This window comes from Carassius gibelio, chromosome A18 (assembly GCF_023724105.1).
Source record: "Carassius gibelio isolate Cgi1373 ecotype wild population from Czech Republic chromosome A18, carGib1.2-hapl.c, whole genome shotgun sequence".
NCBI classification, from domain to species: Eukaryota; Metazoa; Chordata; class Actinopteri; order Cypriniformes; family Cyprinidae; genus Carassius; species Carassius gibelio.
The window spans coordinates 22,420,197-22,442,480 of NC_068388.1; the positions used below are offsets into that span (position 1 = coordinate 22,420,197).

The 22,284-nt window shown below is 38.0% G+C and overlaps 1 protein-coding gene across 1 annotated transcript; it reads right to left on the reverse strand.

The window, feature by feature from the left end:
- Positions 1–646: 646 nt before the first annotated feature.
- Positions 647–21,372, reverse strand: LOC127934241 (PR domain zinc finger protein 10). The gene is made up of 23 exons (XM_052531483.1): positions 21,012–21,372; positions 19,291–19,421; positions 17,528–17,689; positions 16,416–16,475; positions 16,172–16,276; positions 15,844–16,024; positions 15,503–15,744; positions 15,220–15,420; positions 14,715–14,787; positions 14,185–14,302; positions 13,976–14,093; positions 13,339–13,623; positions 9,100–9,444; positions 7,788–7,943; positions 7,522–7,698; positions 7,288–7,398; positions 6,149–6,349; positions 5,917–6,063; positions 5,526–5,696; positions 4,840–4,968; positions 2,022–2,196; positions 1,820–1,920; positions 647–1,731 (listed from the first exon to the last, which is right to left on the reverse strand). Exons 2-23 carry the CDS (start codon positions 19,360–19,362, stop codon positions 1,540–1,542), a joined length of 3,522 nt encoding a protein of 1,173 aa, XP_052387443.1. The 5' UTR covers positions 19,363–19,421; positions 21,012–21,372; the 3' UTR covers positions 647–1,539.
- Positions 21,373–22,284: the final 912 nt, after the last annotated feature.

A 22,284-nucleotide genomic window follows, 5' to 3' on the forward strand; every position in this document is an offset into this window, starting at 1 on the left:
TTTACATTTGTTACCATGTCACATCAGTGCATCTTTTTTAATACAAATCTATCGAAAATAATTGTGTTTTATTTATACATTATATTCCCTTAATATTTACTTCTAAATTTAAATCAGTTACCAGAAATTATTATTAATAATTAGTAATTTAAACTCATCTTGTGTAACAATAGAAAACGTTTAATGTAATGTACTTACTATAAATTATTTGTAAATTCTAAGTTTTATTAAAGTACTCAAAAAAGGGGAAAAAAAGATTTTCAAGTTGCATTTTTCTTTGTGAATAGACTGTATGGTTTTCTGACGTAATTCCTGTGGGTGAAATAACATGATGACCCTTGACAGTGTCTTTCTGTGCCTGTCATGTGTTGTCAGAGGTGTAGCAACCAGTGGAAAGAGGGACATGCATAGGGGTGCATAGGGCCCAGAGTCTGAGAGGGGCCCGACTGAGGGGCCCTGAATTCATTCAGTGGGTTTATTTATACCTAAACATTTCTTAAAGAAAAAAAAAAGGGCGGTCTACAAAATTAAGCCAAGATAAGGGATTTGAAGACTCACAGACAAGAAAGACATCAAGTTTACAAAAGGGCGTTTATTTCCCATCACTAGGAACAACAGGAGACAGCAACCCAGACGCTGAGGCGCATTACTGTACAGATACTGAATTTATTTATTTATTTTTACATTTTACAAGTTTGTCTCCGCATAAATAGTGTATGCTGGATACGTTTCTCTTTCTCAGGTTATAAAGTCGCAGCAATGCTCCACTGATGGATGTGCAAAACCCAAATAAATACTAGTATGTCCATAAACATAAGTTACATAAAATACACACAAGTTCTTATTGTTCTCCAGTCAACAGATAATAAACAGATTATTATGACTCAGATAAATTGTGACATTTTGAGAAGGATTTCTGTGGAGTATGAAGTGCTCAACTTTGCTCTGAACCTCGCTCTGGCTGGTGACTCCTTCCACAGACCATATTATATAGTCAACTGTATTAAGTAAAGCATTAATCTAGGGATTGCTTTTATTTTGCAAGAGAGCTGATCTGTGCATGAATGATTTGACCTTGGAAGTTTTGCTTCAACCATCAATAGAACGAGACAATTTTGAGACTGATGATAGATTCTCCAAAAGAAACATTTGACCTCTTGACCCCTTTTATTGTGGGGAAATATGAACAAAAGAAAAAAATCCTATCATCAGATTCACTCAGGTAAGAAAATGTAGAATCTCTCAATACTTAAGAGGACATTTACAACAAATAAAGAGAGGGGAAAAAACTAAATAGTCCAGAATGAGGATAATAAAAGGCAGGATGGCATGGGTCTGAAGTCAGGATTTGTCCTGAAAACATATATGCCTGGGTCTTTTTGGGCGTCCAGAGAAACACAGTTAAACACTCCAGTGTTTTTATTAATTCATAAAAATCACTATTTCCGTTCATTGTTTTTAACATTTCAAGAAAATAAATCCAAAATCTGTTTGTTCATTTCAAGATGACGACTCAGGTTCTTCATGTGAGAATGAGGGTCAGGGTTTGCTGATGTGAACCTCACTGGCACCCGTCCCGTTGGTGGTGGTGGTGATGATGTACTGCGTGGTGGTCTGCTGACTGACGGCCGGCTGCTCCAGTGGGTCGGGGTGAACCTGCGCTGCGCTGGACGGGACATGCACCTGCTTACCCTCCAGCTCCGTCTGTCCTTCTGAGATCACATAGTGTGTCTGCAATGCACCAGAAACCAAACAATATGAAGCAAAAGCACAGGAATTTATGTGGAAGACAGGTAGCTCCTCGAGTGAACAGACTCACCGTTTGGAGCTGACTGCTGCTGACAGCCGCTGTGACAGGGGTGCTGGCCTCTGCTATCACATACTGAGTATGAGGAAGAGCCATCATCTGGATCTCAGATGCTTACAGGAGCAAAAGGAGGAAAACACAATGCTGCCATTAGGTTTACTGTATAATATAACAATAGATAACTATTAAAAAAGCTTTTGCTGAAGATACTTACGGTAACTCCTGTAGTTCCAGTTGCTGGGAAGGAACGCATGCTGTGCAGCACCTTGTGTCTGACTGGTGGAGGTCTGAAGAGGCGGGGCCTGAGCGAGGGTCACAGGGGTCAGCTGGGCGGTGCTAAGCTCCTGGGCTGCTTGCTGAGAGGAGGGACTTAGAGGCTGAGCTGAAACCTGATTGGATGATTAAAAAGTGTTAAAAGGGTAGTAGTGATGGTTAGTGATGGGTGCAACGAAACGTTTCGAAGCTTCGAATCAATTGCTTCACAAAATGTTTCACTGATGCCGCTGGTCAAAACTGTGTAAATGCAACAAAAACTCAGACCAAAACATGCATAAAAACTTCAATGAAAATGCTTTCTTGAAAGAATAATATATTAAATGCAATTAAAATAATGAAATACCATTTATAATGAAGGCCTATGCGTCTTTAAAATAACTATTATTCATTTGCATTGGCTTGTTTTGTTTATTTTATGGAGAGCTTGTCTAAACAGGCCAGTAAGAGACTATTAACTACTACTAATCCTTTTACTTACACAAATATCTCATTAAAATTTTTACAAATTGATCAAACTGATACTAGTTCACTGAGAGAACCACTGCATTAGCGTCTATTATTATATTATCTCGGAAGATTCACGGGGTCATAGAGAATACCCCCTTGAGGTGAACTATTGAAATTTCGAAATGTTTAAAAACAGTTATGACATAAAGTCTTGTTTACTGAAATCAATTGACTTTGGGCTTTCGATACGTGTTCCGAAACAATTGTTTCGCTAAGCTTCATGAAGCAGTGTTTCAAAAGCAGCCATCACTACTGATGTCACTTAACTACACAAAAGTATATAAAGAAAAAATCTAATATTTTATATTTATTGAATTATTAAATATAGAATCTGAATCATTATAGAACATCTTAATATAAAATTATAGACCAAAAAGTTGGTCTTGGTGTGAATAAGTTTAAATGTTGCAGTTTTTCTGCAAAATGTATTCCAAAGTTTGGGGCTGAACAATAATAATAATAATAAAAAAGCTTTATATAAACAAATAATAATATTAGAAAATCTTTAAGAAACAACAACTTAAACCTCTTTCAGTATCCATAAAGTAAACATTGTTCAACTATTTCTACTTCAATTATTTGATTTTTATTTTGTTTATTAATAAATAGAAATATAAAAATAAGAAATGTTTTGTAGTAATACTATTGTAATGTAGAATAAATCAAGTATTTAAAAAATATATACTTTTATTTTACAATGCAACTGTAAAATTACCATAGTAATAATAATGTCTTAATTTGTTCATTTTCAAATTTTAATCCATTAAGCTTTTATTTTAACGTCTTGCCAGAGAAAATTCATAAAATTTCAAAAACTCTCAGTGTAAACATTTATCTAAAGGAAGGTACTCAAATGGTTTAGGTCATATTTAGAAGGGGGAGGCTGTTATGTGAGTCTAGGAGAGCATAAGCCTAATGTCTATGACATACGGAGTCCCACAAGGCTCAATTCTTGCACCGCTCTTGTTTAGCCTGTATATGCTCCCACTACGTCAAATAATGGCTATAAATAAAATCATGGCTATTCTGATGATACCCAGATTTACCTAGCCTTATCTCCAAATGACTACAGCCACATTGACTCCCTCTGCCAGTGTATTGATGAAATTAATAGTTGGATGTGCCAGAACTTTCTTCAGTTAAACAAGTAAAAAACTGCAAGTTATTGCATTTGGAAACAAATATGAAGTTTTCATGATGAATCCATACCTTGACTCTAGGGGTCAAACAACTAAAAATCAAGTCAGGAATCTTGGTGTGATTCTGGACACAGACCTTAGTTTCAGTAGTCATGTCAAAGCAGTAACTAAATCAGCATACTATCATTTAAAAAACATTGCAAGAATTAGATGTTTTGTTTCCAGTCAAGACTTGGAGAAACTAGTACATGCCTTTATCACCAGCAGGGCGGACTATTGTAATGGGCTCCTCACCGGCCTTCCCAAAAAGACCATTAGACAGCTGCAGCTCATCCAGAACACTGCTGCCAGGATTCTGACTAGAACCAGAAAATCTGAGCATATCACACCAGTCATCAGGTCCTTACACTGGCTTCCAGTTACATCTAGGATTGATTTTAAAGTACTTTTACTCATTTATAAATCACTCAATGACCTAGGACTGAAATATATTGCAGATATGCTCACTGAATATAAACCTAACAGAGCACTCAGATCACTAGGATCGAGTCAGTTAGAAATACCAAGGGTTCACACAAAACAAGGGGAGTCCTCCTTTTTACTATGGAATCAGCTTCCAGAAGAGATCAGATGTGCTAAAACATTAGTCACATTTAAATCTAGACTCAAAACTCATCTGTTTAGCGGTGTATTTATTGAATGAGCACTGTGCGATGTTCGAACTTTATTTTTGTTATTTTTTTGTTCTCTTTGGTCAACAGCACGACCCTCTTTGGATCCGACTGCCAGAGGGTGGGAATACAAAAATGCAGATGTTCGATCTGTAGTTTTAACAAAAGCCCTGGAGTTATTAAACTTATTCTGCCAGATGAAAATGTACATATTTTGCACCATCTGGTGGACATTTGCTGATAAATACAAGGGATATTCATGGCATGTAACTCTGACAAAGAATGGTAATTGTTCATTTACTTATACTGACATTGAATCAACACACAGCTGTTTGGAAATAGGCAAAATTATCCTACAGTTAAAGTGCAGCCTACAGAGAAAATTAGACTAATCCATATTGTGATATTATATCAAATGAGTGTATACAGCATGCCTCACCTGTGCATTGGCCTGCACTGTCCCTGTAGGCTCAGCCACCTGGATGTGCTGGACCTGAACAGAGTGCTGACTGTAACTGTGAGGGTCGTGTAACTGACTCACATCCACTGTAGAGTGAGGAGAGGATGCCTGCAGAGACACACAGAACACTCACTTACCAAATCAGGCTAAAACTCACCACAAGATGGAGAAGCACTATATTTATAGCATTTAATAGCAACAGAATTTCTTTTTTTAAGATTATAAGTTTATTTTTCAATTTAATGCATCCTCAAAGAATAAAAGTATTTATTATTATTATTATCAAAAGTGATAAGAAACGTCGCTTGAGCAGCAAATCAGCATATTAGACAGATTTCTGAAATCTCATGTGAAATTCTGCTTTGTCATCGCAGAAATAAACATTTCAAAATATTTTTATAACAGCTATTTTAAATTGCAATATTTCACAACATTTCTTTTTTTTTTTTTACTGTATTTTTGAAATGAAAGTAGCCTTGATGAGCATAAGCAACTTAATACAAAAACATTTAGAAATTGGAATTATTAAAAACAAAACAAAAAAAGAACAAAGCTAAAAGAATAAAGCAAATAGAATAGACAAAATGAAAAAGATAAAGCAAAAAAAAAAAAAAAAAAAGTGAAAAGTAATAAAGATTCAAAAGGGATTGTGAGCGCGTGCGTACCTGGGCCACCTGCACCACCTGCAGCTGAATGTGCTGTGGCTGGGACAGGCCTCCTCCTGCCTGAGACACTGGGATGTACTGGATCCTCTGGAAATCCCCTTGTGCTGTGCGGTAGTCTGTGGTCAGGGTCTGGGACAGCTCCGTCATGGCCTGGGTCAACAGATCGGTCGTCTAGGAGAAAGACACGAATTGATGAACACTGGGTTGTTACATGACACTTTACTGCAACTGCCTCTTCAGTCATTTAAAGCATTCAACTGGATGTTAACACTGACAATAACATTGTCCAATGAGCCCACGGAGACCCAAAACATTAGTGTATAAAGTAAATAGGGCAGATTTAGATTGAAGTGTTTGGGAGAGTGTGTGTGAGCGTGCACGTTTGGCTCACCACCACGGTCTCTGCAGTAGCGCCGTCTGTTGTGATGACGGCAGGAGTGCTGCTGATGACGGTAGCGGCCAGAGGTGCCGGGATGCTGCTGCTGCTGTTGTACTGATACTCTGGATGCTTCTTACGGATGTGCTGGACCATCTTTGTCTGAAAATAAAGACAGACGTGTGTTAGGACACATCAATCGATTCACATGAACATCTATACCATGTGATCACTGGCTGTACAGTACCTTGCTGCTGTACTGTTTGGCACAGTGCGGGCAGCACACGGGTGCAGAAGCGATGGTGCCGGTCAGCTGTGTGTGTGTGCTCAGCATGGGGTCAGGCTCTCCTGGCCCGGCTGGACGCAGCTTCCGGATGCTGGGGGGCAATTCTGCCCCGGGGTGGTTCTTCAAAATGTGGGCCTTCCTCTTACTGGCACTTTTATACACCTGAACAGGTAAAGGAAAGGGTGAAGATCAAATAATAACATAATACAATACTTAATAAATACAATAACTTTCAGGGTGTAATTGCATGATATAGATATACTTGTGTGTGTTTGTACCATTCCAAAGTTTGGAATCAGTAAAATTTTCTTTAATAATATTAGATAAAACATAATAAAATTATGCTCATCATAAGACTTAGGGGGGGGGGGGAATAATATATATATAATATTTTTTTATCTTTAAGTCTTATGAGGAGCATAATTTTATTTTTTAAGCTGTGATACTTTTTTTTACAAAATTGATTTAAAATATAAATATTTTCAAACAATATAAGTATTTACAGTACATTTTTTTCTATCAACTTAACACATCCTTGCTGAATTAAAAGTAGTAATTAAAAAAAAAGACAAAAAAAATAAAAGTATTGACCCCAAACTTTTGAACGGTAGTGTATTTTGTAACAAAAATTTCCGTTTTAAATAAATGCTGTTCTTTAACATTTTACTCATAAAAGAATTCTAAAAAAGTATTATATATATTATATATATATATATTAAGTATATACAGGTATATCAGAAATATTTAGATTTTTCCAACCTTGATAATACATCATATTAGAATATTATAAAATATATAGAATATAGCATGTTAGTATGAGGTCTGAAGGATTTGTATTTTTAATTGTATATAAATAAAAATAAAACAATAATTGACTGATATTTCCCTGTTTTCCATTTCCACGGGAACCCTGTCGATATGAACGTACTATGCAGAAAGAGCCAAATGGCAACTCTGTCTTCAGAGGGTCTCTTGGCTCTAGGACACACTGCTATTGTCTTTCTATGAGTCAGCTGTAACTGCAGCCAATGTGAAGACCAGAGCTCACAGCTCTCATAAACAGCCCCAGTAGAACATTCATGTGCTGAAGGAGTCCAGACCTTATCACAGTACTGGCAGAAATAATCTCTGTTGGGTTTAATGATGGGCAGCGTCAGCTCAGGAACCTCCTCTAAACGCATCTCAGGATGTCTCTTAGACAGGTGATTCACCTGCAGACAGAGCAGAAGGAGAGCAAGCAAAGAGGTCACAAGTGGCCTAGGATTTCAATTTGGAAAGGCAAATAAACAGCAAAAAACGTAATTAATAAATAGAAGACAAAGAAACTTCAGTACCAGCATTCCTCGTCTTCTGAAGCCCATCATACAGAGTCGGCATTTAAACATGAAGCTCTCAAAGTCAGTGGTGGGCTCCTTCTGTTTCAGAGCTTTGGTGCGATGGATGTGGTCCTTTTTGGCCTCGCGCTCAGGGTTGTGCATCCTCTGCATGTGTTCCCGTAATTTATCCTTCCTCTAGCCAAAGGAAAAACAACACACAACAAAATGAATGAGAAGTTCATCTTTATGCATGCTTATTATTCATCTTGGCACATGTGGATCACCTTAAACTGTTTCCCACAGGCGGAGCACAGGAAGTCCTTGCGGTCAGAGTGGCGAAGCATGTGGAGTCGTAGTTTATCAGGCCTGCAGAAGGCTTTATCACACTCTGTACACTGGAAGATCTTCTCGGAGTGGAAACTCCTCACGTGTTTCTTTACCTGCACAAAACCGATACATGACTGATTCATCACATATCATTAAACACAGAATATTGCAATGTAATCAGATATTAAAAGATCATGTCACTTCTGATTTCCTTTTTTTTCTCTTGAAAATTCACTTGTTATCAAAGACTGTATTTAGCATTCCATCACTTGCTCATCAATGGATCCTCTGCAGTGAATGGGTGCCGTCAGGATGAGAGTCCAAACAGCTGCTAAAACCATCACAATAATCCACATGACTTCAGGCCATCAATTAAAATCTTATGAAGATCTTATGAAGTGAAAAGCAGCGCATTTGTTATAAATTTATCATTAATATGTTTGACATTTCATCTGAATCAGGAGAGAAATACGCACTGATCAATCAGCTTACAAGCTAAATGGTCTAAAACGGCTCTAAATATATATGTTGGTGGATTTTGATGTGAGAGGACAACAGGTAATGGATTTTTCATTATTGTGGAAGCCCATTTCTGTCACTGAATAAAAAAATAAAACAAGGTAATTGCAACTTTTTAGATCACAATTCTGACTTCTTGATTTAGTTCATATCTCTCAATTTTTACTATATAATTGCAATTACAAAGTCATAATGCGAGTCATAAAATCAGAATTGTGAGATAAAAAGTCACAATTACCTTTATTATTAGTTTTATTTTTTATTGAGTGGTGGAAACGGGCTTTATACATTATGGATTATGGACTCGTATTATGGCCAAAAGTGATGGCTAAAGTGTCCTGATGGATTTCTTTCTTACAAACATGCAGATTTTCACTTTACAAGACATTCATTGATGGACTGGAGAGGTGTGTATTACTTCTGGATTATCGTGATGTTTTAATCAGCTCTTTGGGCTTTCATTCTGACGGCACCCATTCACTGCAGAGGATCCATTGATGAGTGACGGGATGCTAAATTTCTCCAAATCTTTTCCAATGAAGAAACAAACTCATTTACATCTTAGACGGCCTGAGAGTGAGTCAGTTTTCTGAATTTTTCAGTTTTGGGTGTAATATTCCTTTAATAATTAGAGATTTTTGGAATGGAAAGGAAGGGTTTAAAAGCCAAAAAAAAAAAAAGAAGTCATAATGAGGTGGTTCAGAAACAGTTTTATGACTATGTGTCATTCTGTTTGTTAGCACAGGACACCTGTATGAAGTCTGTGAAGGTTTTCTTGCAGGAAGGACAGGAAAAGCAGCCGTTGACCTGGTGAACCCCCACATGTACTCTGAGCAGGTCCAGTCTGTCGTAGGACTCGGTGCAGAAGAGGCAGGAGTAGGTGCGCTGGTCACAGTGCAGTTGCAGGTGATCCTCAAGCACAGCGTTCGTCAGGAAGCCCTTACCGCACTGATGACACATGTGACGGCAGCTGTCCCGCCCGTGGTATCGCATGTGCTGCTCCAGCTTGTCTTTATCTCGAAAGGCTTTCCCACAATGAGAACATTTAAAGGGTCGAACGGACTTACGGATGAAAAGATGCTGGAGAGCGGCATTCTGGGTAAGGGAAGAGAGAAAGCATGGAGGAATGGACACTTTTGAAATGAGAAGATGATGAATCATATGATTTGTGAGCAATGACACAATGCATTTGCACAGGACAGAGATGGTGGCTGAAACAAGTCGTCGTGTTTGCATGCTGAACACAAACAGGATTTAATCTTTAAGTTGTAGCTTTAAGCTCTAGTATAGTTCCAAACACAAAAGACTGTCCTCCATTGAACACAAAAGGAGATGTTTAACAGAATGATTTGCAATGCTAGTATTAATATTCATGGCTGTGATAATGTCCATGATTTTATTTTATAGCTAACCATATAGTTTTTATTTCAGCCAAACGATAGTATCAGCAGTAATTTATGCTATTTTGCTATTTTTGGAGCACAATTCAGATTTATTTCAATTCACAAGATCTTAATTTGATTAGATTCTGATTTTGATATTGATTTATTTGGATACATATCAGGTATAGTGCAGGTACTTGTCAGTTTGTACATTACTATGATTTCAAAGGTAACTAGTCCAAACTATTAAATGCAATTTCTATTTAGTTTCCGATATAATCAACACACAAACACTTACCAAACATTTAAATCGCACAAAAGCCTGTTTTTCTATTTAAAGATATAATCTTGCTTCTAGACTACTTTTTTTGTTAAAAAATAAACTTTTACATTTAAAAGGAAGAGATGACTGGTTCATGTGCACTCAGTGCCAAAATTGTATTTTTTTAATTTCATGATAAAACTGACAAGATTTAAAAGCTGAGAATTTGTTAGATATTAAAAGTAACAAAGCACAATTGTTTTTTTGATTATTGCTTAGAAGGCACACTACTAATAATATTAAGCAACGTTTGTTCATTCGTCAACAGAAAGCAGATTAATTCTTAGGATTTAATAATTGATATTGGTTCATCAAAATGCTAGGGCTGGTAAGCGATTGAAATTTTTAATCTAATTAATTAATTACATGATGTGGTGAGTAATTAATCTAATTAATCACACATCAAATTTGGGGAAATTACTCTGAAAAGATCATTTAAAGTCATTGTTATACAAAGCATCAAACAGAGATTACAAAAAGTAGGTTTAGCAAGAAATATTTTGTTTGATACAATTTATTACATATACCCTAATGTTTTATAAATGATGATAGAATTGTCATTTTTGGTTGGGTGAACTATAACTTTAATAATTTATTTTCTTATTTTTATTATTATTACTATGAAAATATGAAATTATTTATTTAATGACATGATACTCTAAATAATAAACTAAAACTCCCAGTTGGTGGTGGTAAATGTCTTGATCATCAAGTCATCGAGTCATTTATTCATTTGATTCGTTCAATTGGCCGATTCATTCAGGAGTGAAGTAAAGGGTTCAAAAGCACAAGGAGTCTGCTCTCTAAGCTCTCGCGGTTCTTTGATGTCATACACTGATCGGTCTGTGCAGCACCACTTCAAATCCAACACTATGGCCAATGGCTCAACGCGCCAAATAACATGGTTCACCAATTTCGTTCAAAACGTGGATTAAGAAATGAAATGCCACTGTGGGTTGCTCGGAGATGCTGCTTTGACAGTTTTTGCTGCTTTGTTTTTATCTTCTGGTTGTCAAAATTGAGCAAAACAGACAACACAGTGTCTAAAATAACACAATATTAACTTCTTAATGAACTGTTGTATAAGACGAGTAACTTATCACATATGTACTTGTGTAATATTTCATAACTGTGTAATGTAAATATGAGACAAAATTTCAAACAGGGGCGTTTTGCCCCATATCTTGAATTTTAGGGACATTTTCTAGGCTCCATCATGCAGTAAGTTGTTGCCCTGCCTCATATTAGTCATCAATCGTCTGTATGAAATGGCATCCTCATGTTGTTCCAAACCCGTAAGACCTCCGTTTATCTTCAGAACACAATTTAAGATATTTTAGATTTAGTCTGAGTGCTCTCAGTCCCTCCATTGAAGCTGTGTGTACGGTATACTGTCCATGTCCAGAAAGGTAAGAAAAACATCAAAGTAGTCCGTTTAAAACGATTCAGTACGATTTGTTGAACTGGTTCAAAAAGATCCGGTTACATCGAATGATTCGTTCGCAAACCGGATATCAAAACTGCTTTGTTTTGAACTCTCTCACAACAGACACGGAAGAGAAGACAATGCTGAATACAGTCATAGTTTTTACTATTTTTGGACCAAAATTTATTTTCAATGCTTCAAAATATTCTAACTGACCCTCTGATGACACATGGACTACTTTGATTATGTTTTTCTTACCTTTCTGGACATCGACAGTATACCATACACTAGGGCTGTGAAAATTGCTCAAAAATGACGTTTGAATATTCCCTCTAAAAACAACATCTGGTCGCACATGTTGTCAATGACACGCATTAAGTCAATAACAGGACAAAATAATACAAAGAGACATAACTACTTGTATAGGTAGTCTATTTAAGTTTAAACATATTTTACAACATATTACCTGCACAAAAACAAGGAAATCAACTAATGGGCAAGACTGCAGACCTCACGCTCTCTCACCCTCACGTTTTCTGCGCATTACGGTTTAAATGAACAAACCAATTTTGAGCGCTGATCAAGAGTTTTGTGCAAGCAATTTAAGGTCGCGACTGTTGTCCCAAGGCTTCATTCAGTGATTGAAACAAATGTTATTAATATTAATTGAAGTTTTACAGCATTTAGAACTGACATTGAATGCTCCGAGCGAGCTGTGCTGTGGTAAACATGTAGCTTTTCCTTGACATGAAACGATAAATAATCAAACCTCGGTTCCATTGCATGACAGAACTCCCCGAAGCCTGCCCCATCAGCGATACTGATTGGTCTCATGTCCTTACAAAGAAAACGAAATTAATTTATCCGTTATGGCCTCATGTTGTGTTGCAGACAAAGAGCTTGCGGAAGGCGATGCAAAGTAATGTTAAGTGTCAAGACGTGACTGTTTAGCTGGAGTTCCAGACATTATGCCATGCTCATTTGGGTGCACATTTTTGAGATGTGACCTCATGTTGCTAGTGGTCGAATGGTATGCTAACTGTATCTTAAATAACTTGCATACAACTTTATCTCACGGGTCAACAATTTTACCTCACTATCTCTGCTGCGGTCGAATTGGGCTCTGCACTTGCTGGCATCTTCCATGAAGACTTTCAGCAGTGCTGCTGTGCCAGACAGTGCGACCAGTCCCTGAACCCACTCGCAAAGCAGCCAACTACGCCTCTACTACTGCAGCCGTTTTTTTCCACATTTTTTTATTTTATTTGAATATTAATTTTCACCTTCGAAATTCTTTTTTTTTTTTTTTTTTACTATTCGAATATATATTCGAATTTAGAATATTCGTTGACAGCCCTACCATACACACAGCTTCAATGGAGGGACTGAGAGCTCTCGGACTAAATCTAAAATATCTTCAACTGTGTTCCGAAGATAAACAGAAGTCTTAAGGGTTTGGAACGACAAGAGGGTGAAATATTAATGACATTTAGATTTTTGGGTGAACTATCCTTTAAGCTTAATCATAAAAGAACAGATCACCCATGACATGCTAAACATCTACTTTTGGTCAGACAAGGTGACATGGCTACTCCATTTTTGGAGCAGCTGTCCTTGAACTCTGCTGGCGGATGAAGACAGATGTAATGGAGATGTAGACTGTCAGTGTAGCGTGACATCACAACACTGCATTGACTGAAAGAGAAGGTTTTACTCTGGCCCACAGTAGACCTACCTGCAAGTCCACCTTAACGTGCAGCACGCGACAAAAGAGAAAGACACACTCACATACACTCCACCGTTAAACAACTCTAGCCTACTTAACACACAACACTGCAGAGATCTGAGGCACATCTTACCCTAATCCTCCTCGCCCTCCTCATGTCCTGCGGTGTGAGGTGAGGGTCTTCAGGACTTGTCTGAGACAGGTCCTCTTTGGCAGACCCCGGGACTTCTGTGGCTGGAGGTGGGGTGACAGAATCACCCTCCTTTTGCAGATCCTCAGTTTGGGTTGCTGGGGTATCAAGCCCTTCTTCTGTCTCGGTCTCCATCGATTCGGCTGCCATCTCCACCACCTTCAGCCCGTTGAGAGCTCCGTCTGTCCTCTCCTCAAACGGTAGTTTGTCTACAGATCCTAAGAGCTCCTACAGCAGGTGCAGAGACACAGAATTAGCACAAAATCACTTCAAACGTTCAGAAAGAGATGGTAAATCCAATCTGCATGAAGCAAACAAATTTGAGCTGCCGTTACCATACGTGTGTGTGTGTTAATCAATGTTTAAATGTGAATAAAAGCCAAAGAAAACTTTTTGCACTGTTCCATTATTATGGATCACTTTTATCATGTCTTTATGAACTTTTTGAAGCATCAAAGTTTTGGTTGAATGGACTTTCAGTGGAGGGACAGAAATCCCTGAAATTTGCGTTTTAAAGATTGATGGAATTATTATGGGTTTGAAATGATGTGATTGTGAGTAAATGATGAAAGAACAGTACCTGTGTCTTGTCAGCACTCTCAACAGGTGTCTGTGGGCAGATGAATTTCATACGTCGTCCTGGTCGCCTTGTGCCGCCGAATCGCTTCCTGCCCCGTCCTCGGCCACGGCCCTTCGGCCTGGAAGAAAACAATCCTTGTCAGACACTATAATGAACTCACTTCCAGGAATATAATCATGAACATCGGAGTCACTGATGTGCATTCAAACCTTTGGATGAGGTTCAGCTTGTCGTCGTGCATGTTTAAGTGCTGCTGAAGCTGCTCTGAGCTCATGAACCGTCTGTTACATTCATAACACGGCCAGTTCTTCTCCTGCTCACGTAAAACTGACCCAGGAACCACAACAGAAACAGATTTTTAAACTATTACCAGTATAATATCATTGTTCGGATAAGGGGAAATCAATGCATCTCTTTCCCGAAAAGAAAACAAAATGTCTTCTGCTTGTTCTTAAAGGCTGAATAATTCCAAAGGAACTCCTCTATTTTGCCAGGAATAATAACAAAATATAATTTGCATGTAGCGCATCAATTCTACATGGTAAGTAAGACTTCCTCTCGCTCTCTTTGTTTTGCACATCCATTTAGGCACACTTGGATGTGATTTACAAGCATTGTAAAGGGTTGTTAACAAATGTATAGTCTGTCATGTGGGTGGCTATGTGAAAGAATCATCAGTGTCTCTCATCTATTATAACACTTCAAACTGTTAGTAATTTTAAAAGAAACAATAATTTACCTTTTCTCTCTTCATCTGTGACATCATGAACCTTTTGGTTGACAAACTCAGCATATGATGCAGCGTACCACACCTGGAATGGAAGCCTAATGTGAATTTCACTACTTGAATATATTATATATAAAACAACAATAATAATAATAAAAAAAAACTTATTAAAACATATTTTATTTCAGTTAGATCCAAAGGCAACATTTCTCATTTTTGTTCAGTTTTAAGTTGAAGGACTAAAAAAAAATAATAATAAATAAATAAATAGACCGAACAAAAACTATATAGACTTAAAAATAATAAAAATGACAAAAACTAGAATTACAATTAAATCTAATTCACAATATTGAGAAAAACTACAATAGCATCTTAAATGTTAATTAACACCGGTAGCAATCCATTGCACAAAAATAAACAAATAAATACTAATAATAAAACTAATAATACAATTTTTTTAGCATTTTTTCCCCTGTCATTTGTTTGATATAGATAACAAGTTTTCCTTTCAGCCCACCTTAAGCTCCTGTTTGGGCTGAATGTTCTTAATGGTGGCGTAAAAGATGTCCGATCCGTATTGATAAGCCACCAGGTTCTGCTCCAGGTGATTCTGGGCGGGCCGGACAAACATCATCCAGTTACATCGCTCCTCATCGGTCAGGTCAAACCAGAGGTCCTCGGCCCTCTCGTCTTCTTTCTCAGGGTCTAGCATGTATAACTACACAGAAGCAATGCAGCACTGTATGAGACTTTCAAACACTTTTTATTATTTAGAATAAAAGATTACTGGTTTGTCGTACTTTGAGGTGGATGTGCGTGTCCTGCAGTTGGCTCTGTGGCACCAGCGGCCCCTCTATAGGACCGAACTGTGTGCGTTTGGGGATCCGCCTCTTGGTAAAGACTCCGCCCAGGAAGCGGTCGATATACAGGACGAGAGGAAGACTGGCCCGAGCCTTGGACATCACAGAGCGGCTGAGGATGGGGTGCAGAGGACCGTGTTTCATACAAGCTCCGGGATTAGCATTATTACAGTCTTCACACCCTACACATAGAAATAACAACACATGAACACACTCAAAAGTGAGCTTGCAGTTTCCTCCATCACACAGTCTCAAGAGTACAGTGTTAAATGTCTCCTCACAGAGGCTCTGAGGGGTGAACGGCTGGGGTGTCCTGGGTTCCCAGTCGTCCATTTCAGAATCGTCGCTATCGTTGTCTTCTTCCTCATCCTCTGAATCCACAGTGGAATCGGTGGCCCCCAGGGGACTCGACGAGGCCTCCGGCATGTTGGGGACAGCTGCATTAGTCACAGAAAGTTGGCTCTGTTAGGAAATAACCAGTGTCCAGTCAAGAGGAGGTTAATCTTGCTTCACTAATGCAAATTATGTTATATTTCATATTCTGTAAGAGGTTTGAGTTCACCACAAGTCAATACAAAGACACAAAATCCTGCAGGATGTGTGTTTCACCTGTGTCACAGGTTCCAGGATCGCCTGTGGGCCATCGGCTAAGTTACTCAATACGTGTAGATTTGCAGTGTTCAAGTTCTGCCCGCTCGGTAGCAGCACAGTCACCTGAGACAACAGATAATGTGAGTGGTCACCATCAATAGCCATTCCCTAAAAGTTAACATTTGCACCCCCATGCCATAGTTTATAAGGTTTAAAAAAGAAAGAAAATAACACATGATAATGCTATGGAACGCCACACTACCTGTTGTGTGGTTCCATCCTGCTGAATGTAGGCCACTTGGGGCTGATCTGTAAACACCGCCTGAACAGGAACAAAAAAGTGCAGTTAACCTGCTGCATGCACCGCTGTACACATGAGCGACGCATTGAATGAAAGCACTTTCACTCTCTGACAGCAGATGGCGCTAAACTGCAGAAAAAAAATGCTGCCGTTACCCTGGAACCCCCATAAATAAAGCAGCTGCGCTACTTTCTAAAACATATTTAAATAAATTTTAAAATAGCCATTCAGATTTGTGCATTCTATGGTGTTCATCACAACGACAAATACTTAAATATTTAGACTTAATATGATATTTAAATTTCGAATTTATTTTAATCTGGACTAAAGCATGACCTACATATTGTTAAATGTTTGATACTTTATTGTTAATTCACACTTTACATTAGGGCTTCATTAGGAAACATAAGTTAATTTATTAATTAACATAAACTGCCAATGAAAAATTCTTCTGAACATTCATTAATCTTAGGTATTCCAATATTTAATAACACATTGTTCAAATCGAAAGTTGCAGCTGTGTTATTTAATGAGCTAACATGAACTAAGACTAAGACTAAGACTAGTAAAGATTAATAACTTCTGTAGCAAATGTGGCTATTGCTCATCGAATGTTAATGGTTAACTAATGAGGTCTTATTGTAAAGTGATACTGAATGGTCTTTCTAGTACTTTTGCACTTTAATCTGTGTAAAACTTTTAACTTTAGATATTTTTCTGTATTGCTTTATTGTATTCAAATATTCAGTTATTTATAAGAAAAAAGTTATTAAACCTGTAATACTGTATTATGACCAAATTTCAATATCGTGATAATACCGTGATAAAGGCATGAGCAATTAATCGCACTTTGAAAATTTGATTCCGGCATATCTTTACCCACAAAGTGATCGATCTTGTACCACACTTGAAAGGATTTATTTTGCAGTAATAACAATCGACTGTACAGCTTATAACACATCATGCAGAACTATAAGATGCTTTGTCTATCATTTACATTATACATTTCAACCATAATTTTGAACTCTAACCCTGTTTGCTGGAATCCATACATCTCCACAGTGAAGACTCACCTGCGATCCATCGGCCGGGTGTATGTACACCAGTGTGTGTTCGGCCGACTCGACCGAGGTGTAGGAGCTTCCATCTGCAGCGTATACAACCTGCTGCTGAGCGTGGTCTGACTGCTCTCCGCTGTACACGATCTGAGCCACCGCACCGCTCTCAAAATGCACCTGCACACCCATAACACTTTAATACTGAGATCAGGTGAGCCTCATGACAGCATGGGATTTCACAACAAAATTAAATATATAATAAAGCCTCTTTCTAAGGACCATGTTTGCATCATGACATTTTCATGACAATTACTGCATGATTTTTACTGTATTAATGTATATATGGATTGCACAATCACAATGAGACCTTTGCAGGAGAACATGCCTAATTGTAACGCAATTGTTTTTGTGTTTTTACTTTTTTATTATCATTATAAAGATCTTGCACATTTCACAGTTTACATTGGAGTCAAAACATTTTTGACATTCTCTGCGAAAGACACACTTGCATAATGACTCACAAAAAAAAAAAAAAAAAAAGGGTGAATTATGCTTATTAATTATGCACTTTTCCAAATGTGACATTTGGTCTGAAAACAAAAGAAGATTATAATTGTCACACAAACATATTGACCTTTTTGTCATTGCATGTAAACAAAAACCCAATAAGTAAAAAGGAGAACAAAAAAAACAACAAAAAAAAAAAATTAATAAGTAATATATGTAACACAGTTGTTTTAAAGCTGGAGTATACTTAAAAGCTTTCCCCCCGATTTGCCATCTTTTAGTTGTTATTGTGTTATTCTTTGGTATTACTCAATTCAAATGTGTTATTCTACGTTATTTACTTAAAATGGTATTATCTTACTTATAATATTGTGCATAACTATGACAGAAAGCAATATACTGATCAATATGCTGAGTTATTTCCAAATACTGGATGTCATGAAGAGGGTCAGATGTATAAAGGCCCTCCCATAGGGCAGTACTAGTAGTGTTGAACAGGATTGTACACATGGGAGGTCCTGGTAATCTTCCACTAAGTTGTATCTGTGAACTAAACTGACTTCTGTAATGCACCTGTGAACTAAAATAACCCTGAGAACTTTGGGTGATTTCCAAGTGTTGACATCAGTGGTAAACAGACTTGGAGGGATAGTGACCATAGCCAACCAATAGGGAGAGATTGTTTAATTGTTGACTTGGCCGAATTCCACCATTAAGAGAAATATAGTGATAAGGGGTTGCAAACTTGGCAGGCAATGCCAATTAAAAACCGGAACTACCAAATAAGGTATGGAGATAGAGGTATGAAATGAGTGCACGGGCGGCAGATGCGGCGGCCGTCATCTCGGCTTTGTTGCTTTGAGCAATAAAGTCTATATTCTGACACCTGGAACTCGTCTCCTGAGCCTTATTAATTGGACTGAAGAAATTCATCATCAGCCCTAAGACATGACATCGTTTAGAGCATAATGGGCTGAAGTTCTCAGTAACCATTTAAATTAAGTAGGCAAGTCTATGATGCTCTGTGTTTGTTCAGAATTTAAAAGTCAAAATAAAATTTTAATATAAATTAATGTTGTTGTTTTTTTTAATTCAAGATACTTCATAAAAAAGCTTGAAAACATTTGTTGCATAAGAAAGAGTGGTAGTGCATTCGATATAATTGAAACAGAAATACATGCTTTATTGATTCTCTGTTGAACAATGTGAAATTAAGGTAACTAAATAGTTCCATATAACTAATAGATCTATAGAGCCAGGTTTGGCTGTACCTGAGGTGTATTTCCAGTGTCATTGTTGGCTGCTGAACTCCACACATGTGTTGACTCCTGCTTGGCCTCCATAGCATCAGAACGAGGTGAGACCGATCACCTCCTCCACCAATCCACCGCTCATCAACCACCTGCACATGCATCACACAAACTGTCATTTCATTCTTATTGTGGATTATCCCCAAAATGTTGCTATTTAGAATTTGGTTCTATGCATCAGTTGTTGAAATGTGGACATGAAATTGAGCTCAAAGGGGCGAGTTTAAAAGTGCTTTAAATGGAAGAACAAATCCCAGTAAGGCTTCGAGGCTGCAGTCCTTCTCGGGATTATACACTAGTAAGTGATTCATTTTTCTATGAACTGACTTTCTGTTAATGCAGTACAGATAACAACATCTGTCTGTGGCCTCCCTGTGGTTTAGCATTATGTGATGCACTTACAACAAAACCAAAGAAAAAAAATTGAACGCCTCAAAATATAACACATCAAAAATCTACAAGGGAGGGGTGGGGGTCGATAATATTATTTCTATGATAAGCATTTAGTAAACAGATGGGGTGAATGGGCATTTCAAGACAAATTTAATGCAAGAATGGCAACTTTATAAAAACAATTTGAATACATAAGTATGTTCAATTTTAAATGCATAAACACAGTATACTCACATAGGGCGATACCCATCTAAACTGCTTGACTGCTTCTGTTGTTATATAATGTAATCTATTTTATGGCCCGGCTCTATTTTTCTAAAGACATTAAGATATTATAAACAATAATATCATGATTTTCTATCTGCAATAACATGTATTGTGAGTGTGACAAATTAATTCGACTTGGCCTCCAATTATAGTCTTAGGGTCAGGTCTGGAAACCTCAGTTTAAAAATTGCCTAATTTTTCCATGTTTTCCATGACTGTGATCATCCTGTATAAACAGTAATGTAATAACTCCCTTACAAAAGTACTGTAAGTACTCAAAAGAACACCATGATTAATTTATGGCATTATACGTCTTGTGATAGAGTGGCTGATGGAGAGGGATCAGATCAAAGCTCATTCACTGAAAGCTCGCTGTTTAAGTTCAACCCAAACACAGGCGCGAGACGTTGAGTTACTGGAGGAGCGGTCAGTCTAATCACTGCATGGGGGAGGAGGAGGCACACGGCCGGGCAGAAAAACCCCGACACCCGCGCTGAGAGAGAAACCACACGTTAACGACAAACACCCCGGCCTTCTTCATACCCTGTGACAAATTAAGAGATTATAAAGGCTGTAATCGCGAACGAAGTAATGGGGCTGTTCGTCAGGCTCCCCCGTCCCCCGTCTCAAGCCCGCAGGTTGGGAGTTCCAGTCGGACTATACCACACAACCAGCAGCGGCACAAACACATTTCCACTGAAGCTTATCAGACATAAACTCTGTCAGCAACGACAGTGGAATGAGAGCAGAAGCCCTGTTTGAACTGTAACGGCCCTGTGGTGTCGTTTTAATCAAACACATTAGTTACATGGAGGTTTCAAGATGCATGACTGTGGAGCTTGGCTCCCCGCGCACAGATGAGCCCGACCGTGAGTGTCTGCAGCAGAATGAGGAAGAAGCGACTCCATTTTGGGTGGGACTAAGGCAACAACAAAGCACGCCGAAGACACTAGACAAAATATATCTTTACTCTAATCGAGCGTTAAATGGAAAACAGGCGGCGAATTTTACGTGAAACTTACTGAGAAACGATACTGAATCCGCGCTTAATCTTCGGGCTTGGATTTCCCAAGGGTTTTCTTCATTTTTAGGAAAAGGTTGAAGTGGGTCTTCCCTCTGAATGGTAGCTGCAGTGATGGCTGCCTTACATATATTAACATAATCTACCTAGCAACAGACGCGCGGTCCCGGACGACGGTTTCCACATTGTAGTATAAATCAGTGGGGATTTTCAGGAAAGATAGGGCTAAAATTGTTTATATGCTGTGCTGGATTAAGTCTTCGTCGTTTATTTTGAATCCCGATATGTGCATATTGTATTTAATTTAGAGATAATAGTTATTTGATGCTTGTATGCCATTTTCCTTTCAGTGCCAATGGGAATTTTCCGCCTTTTCTCCCAACCAATTAAAAAATTTAAACGTCTTCAAGGCCGTCCAATGAGAAAACGAGAATGTGCCAGACGCACCAATAACATTCAAGCGCGCCTCACAAGCAGTTTTGTACATGTATGCACCAGTGTTGCCAACTTAGCGATTTTGTCGCTAGATTTAGCGACTTTTCAGACCCCCATAGCGACTTTTTTCCAAAAAAGCGACTAGCGACAAATCTGGCGACTTTTTTTGATAGACCTTATTTAGTCTCTGAGACTCTCCGGTACTGCCGCACGAGCTCTCTCGCTCTCTCTCTCTCCCAGCGTGCGCACACGCCTCTCTCTCTCTGCATCTGCTTCTGCTATGTTCAGCGGGCAGAAAGGAGCAGCTCTTTCTGTTAAAAAAATATATTCTGTTGCTTCTAACTCTATTTTACATACAAGTATAGCCGAAATCACAGTACAATCACTATCTTAATCTTATGTGTATGTGATTTAATTAGACAATGTCGTGAATAGGATTTTAGTGCAGAGATTAACATCTTTGAGAGCTGGTTATGTATTCTTAATGGACCGCGTTTCAGTCATTATAATATTAATTCCGTTGTCGGACAACAAAAACATTAAAATATAATAATAAAAAATTTTATTGAGAATTTTGGCTGCCTTAAAACGCAGTACATGAGCATAGAAAGGGCGAGATAATATGACGCACTTACGTCATGAATATGCTAATTAGCATATGACGTCATCTAGCGACATTTAGCGACTTTTCAGGCAGGGTTTAGCTACTTTCCATTGAAAGAAGTTGGCAACACTGGTATGCACGTATTCAACAAAAAAATAAATACATTTTTTGTTTTCCGAACAAAATAAAATAAGTTTATGCTTAAAACAAAAACTTGTTTTCCATTTGAATTAAG

Bases quoted from the DNA above. Each gene is read 5' to 3' on its own strand.
- LOC127934241 (XM_052531483.1), bottom strand. From the start codon at position 19,362: ATGGAGGCCAAGCAGGAGTCAACACATGTGTGGAGTTCAGCAGCCAAC. The intron at 14,788-15,219 runs GTGGGCTGAAAG...CTTCCATTCCAG, and splicing joins AGCCCAAACAGGAGCTTAAG to GTGTGGTACGCTGCATCATA. The intron at 7,944-9,099 runs GTGTCCTGTGCT...GGTTTTGTGCAG, and splicing joins CCTTCACAGACTTCATACAG to GTAAAGAAACACGTGAGGAG.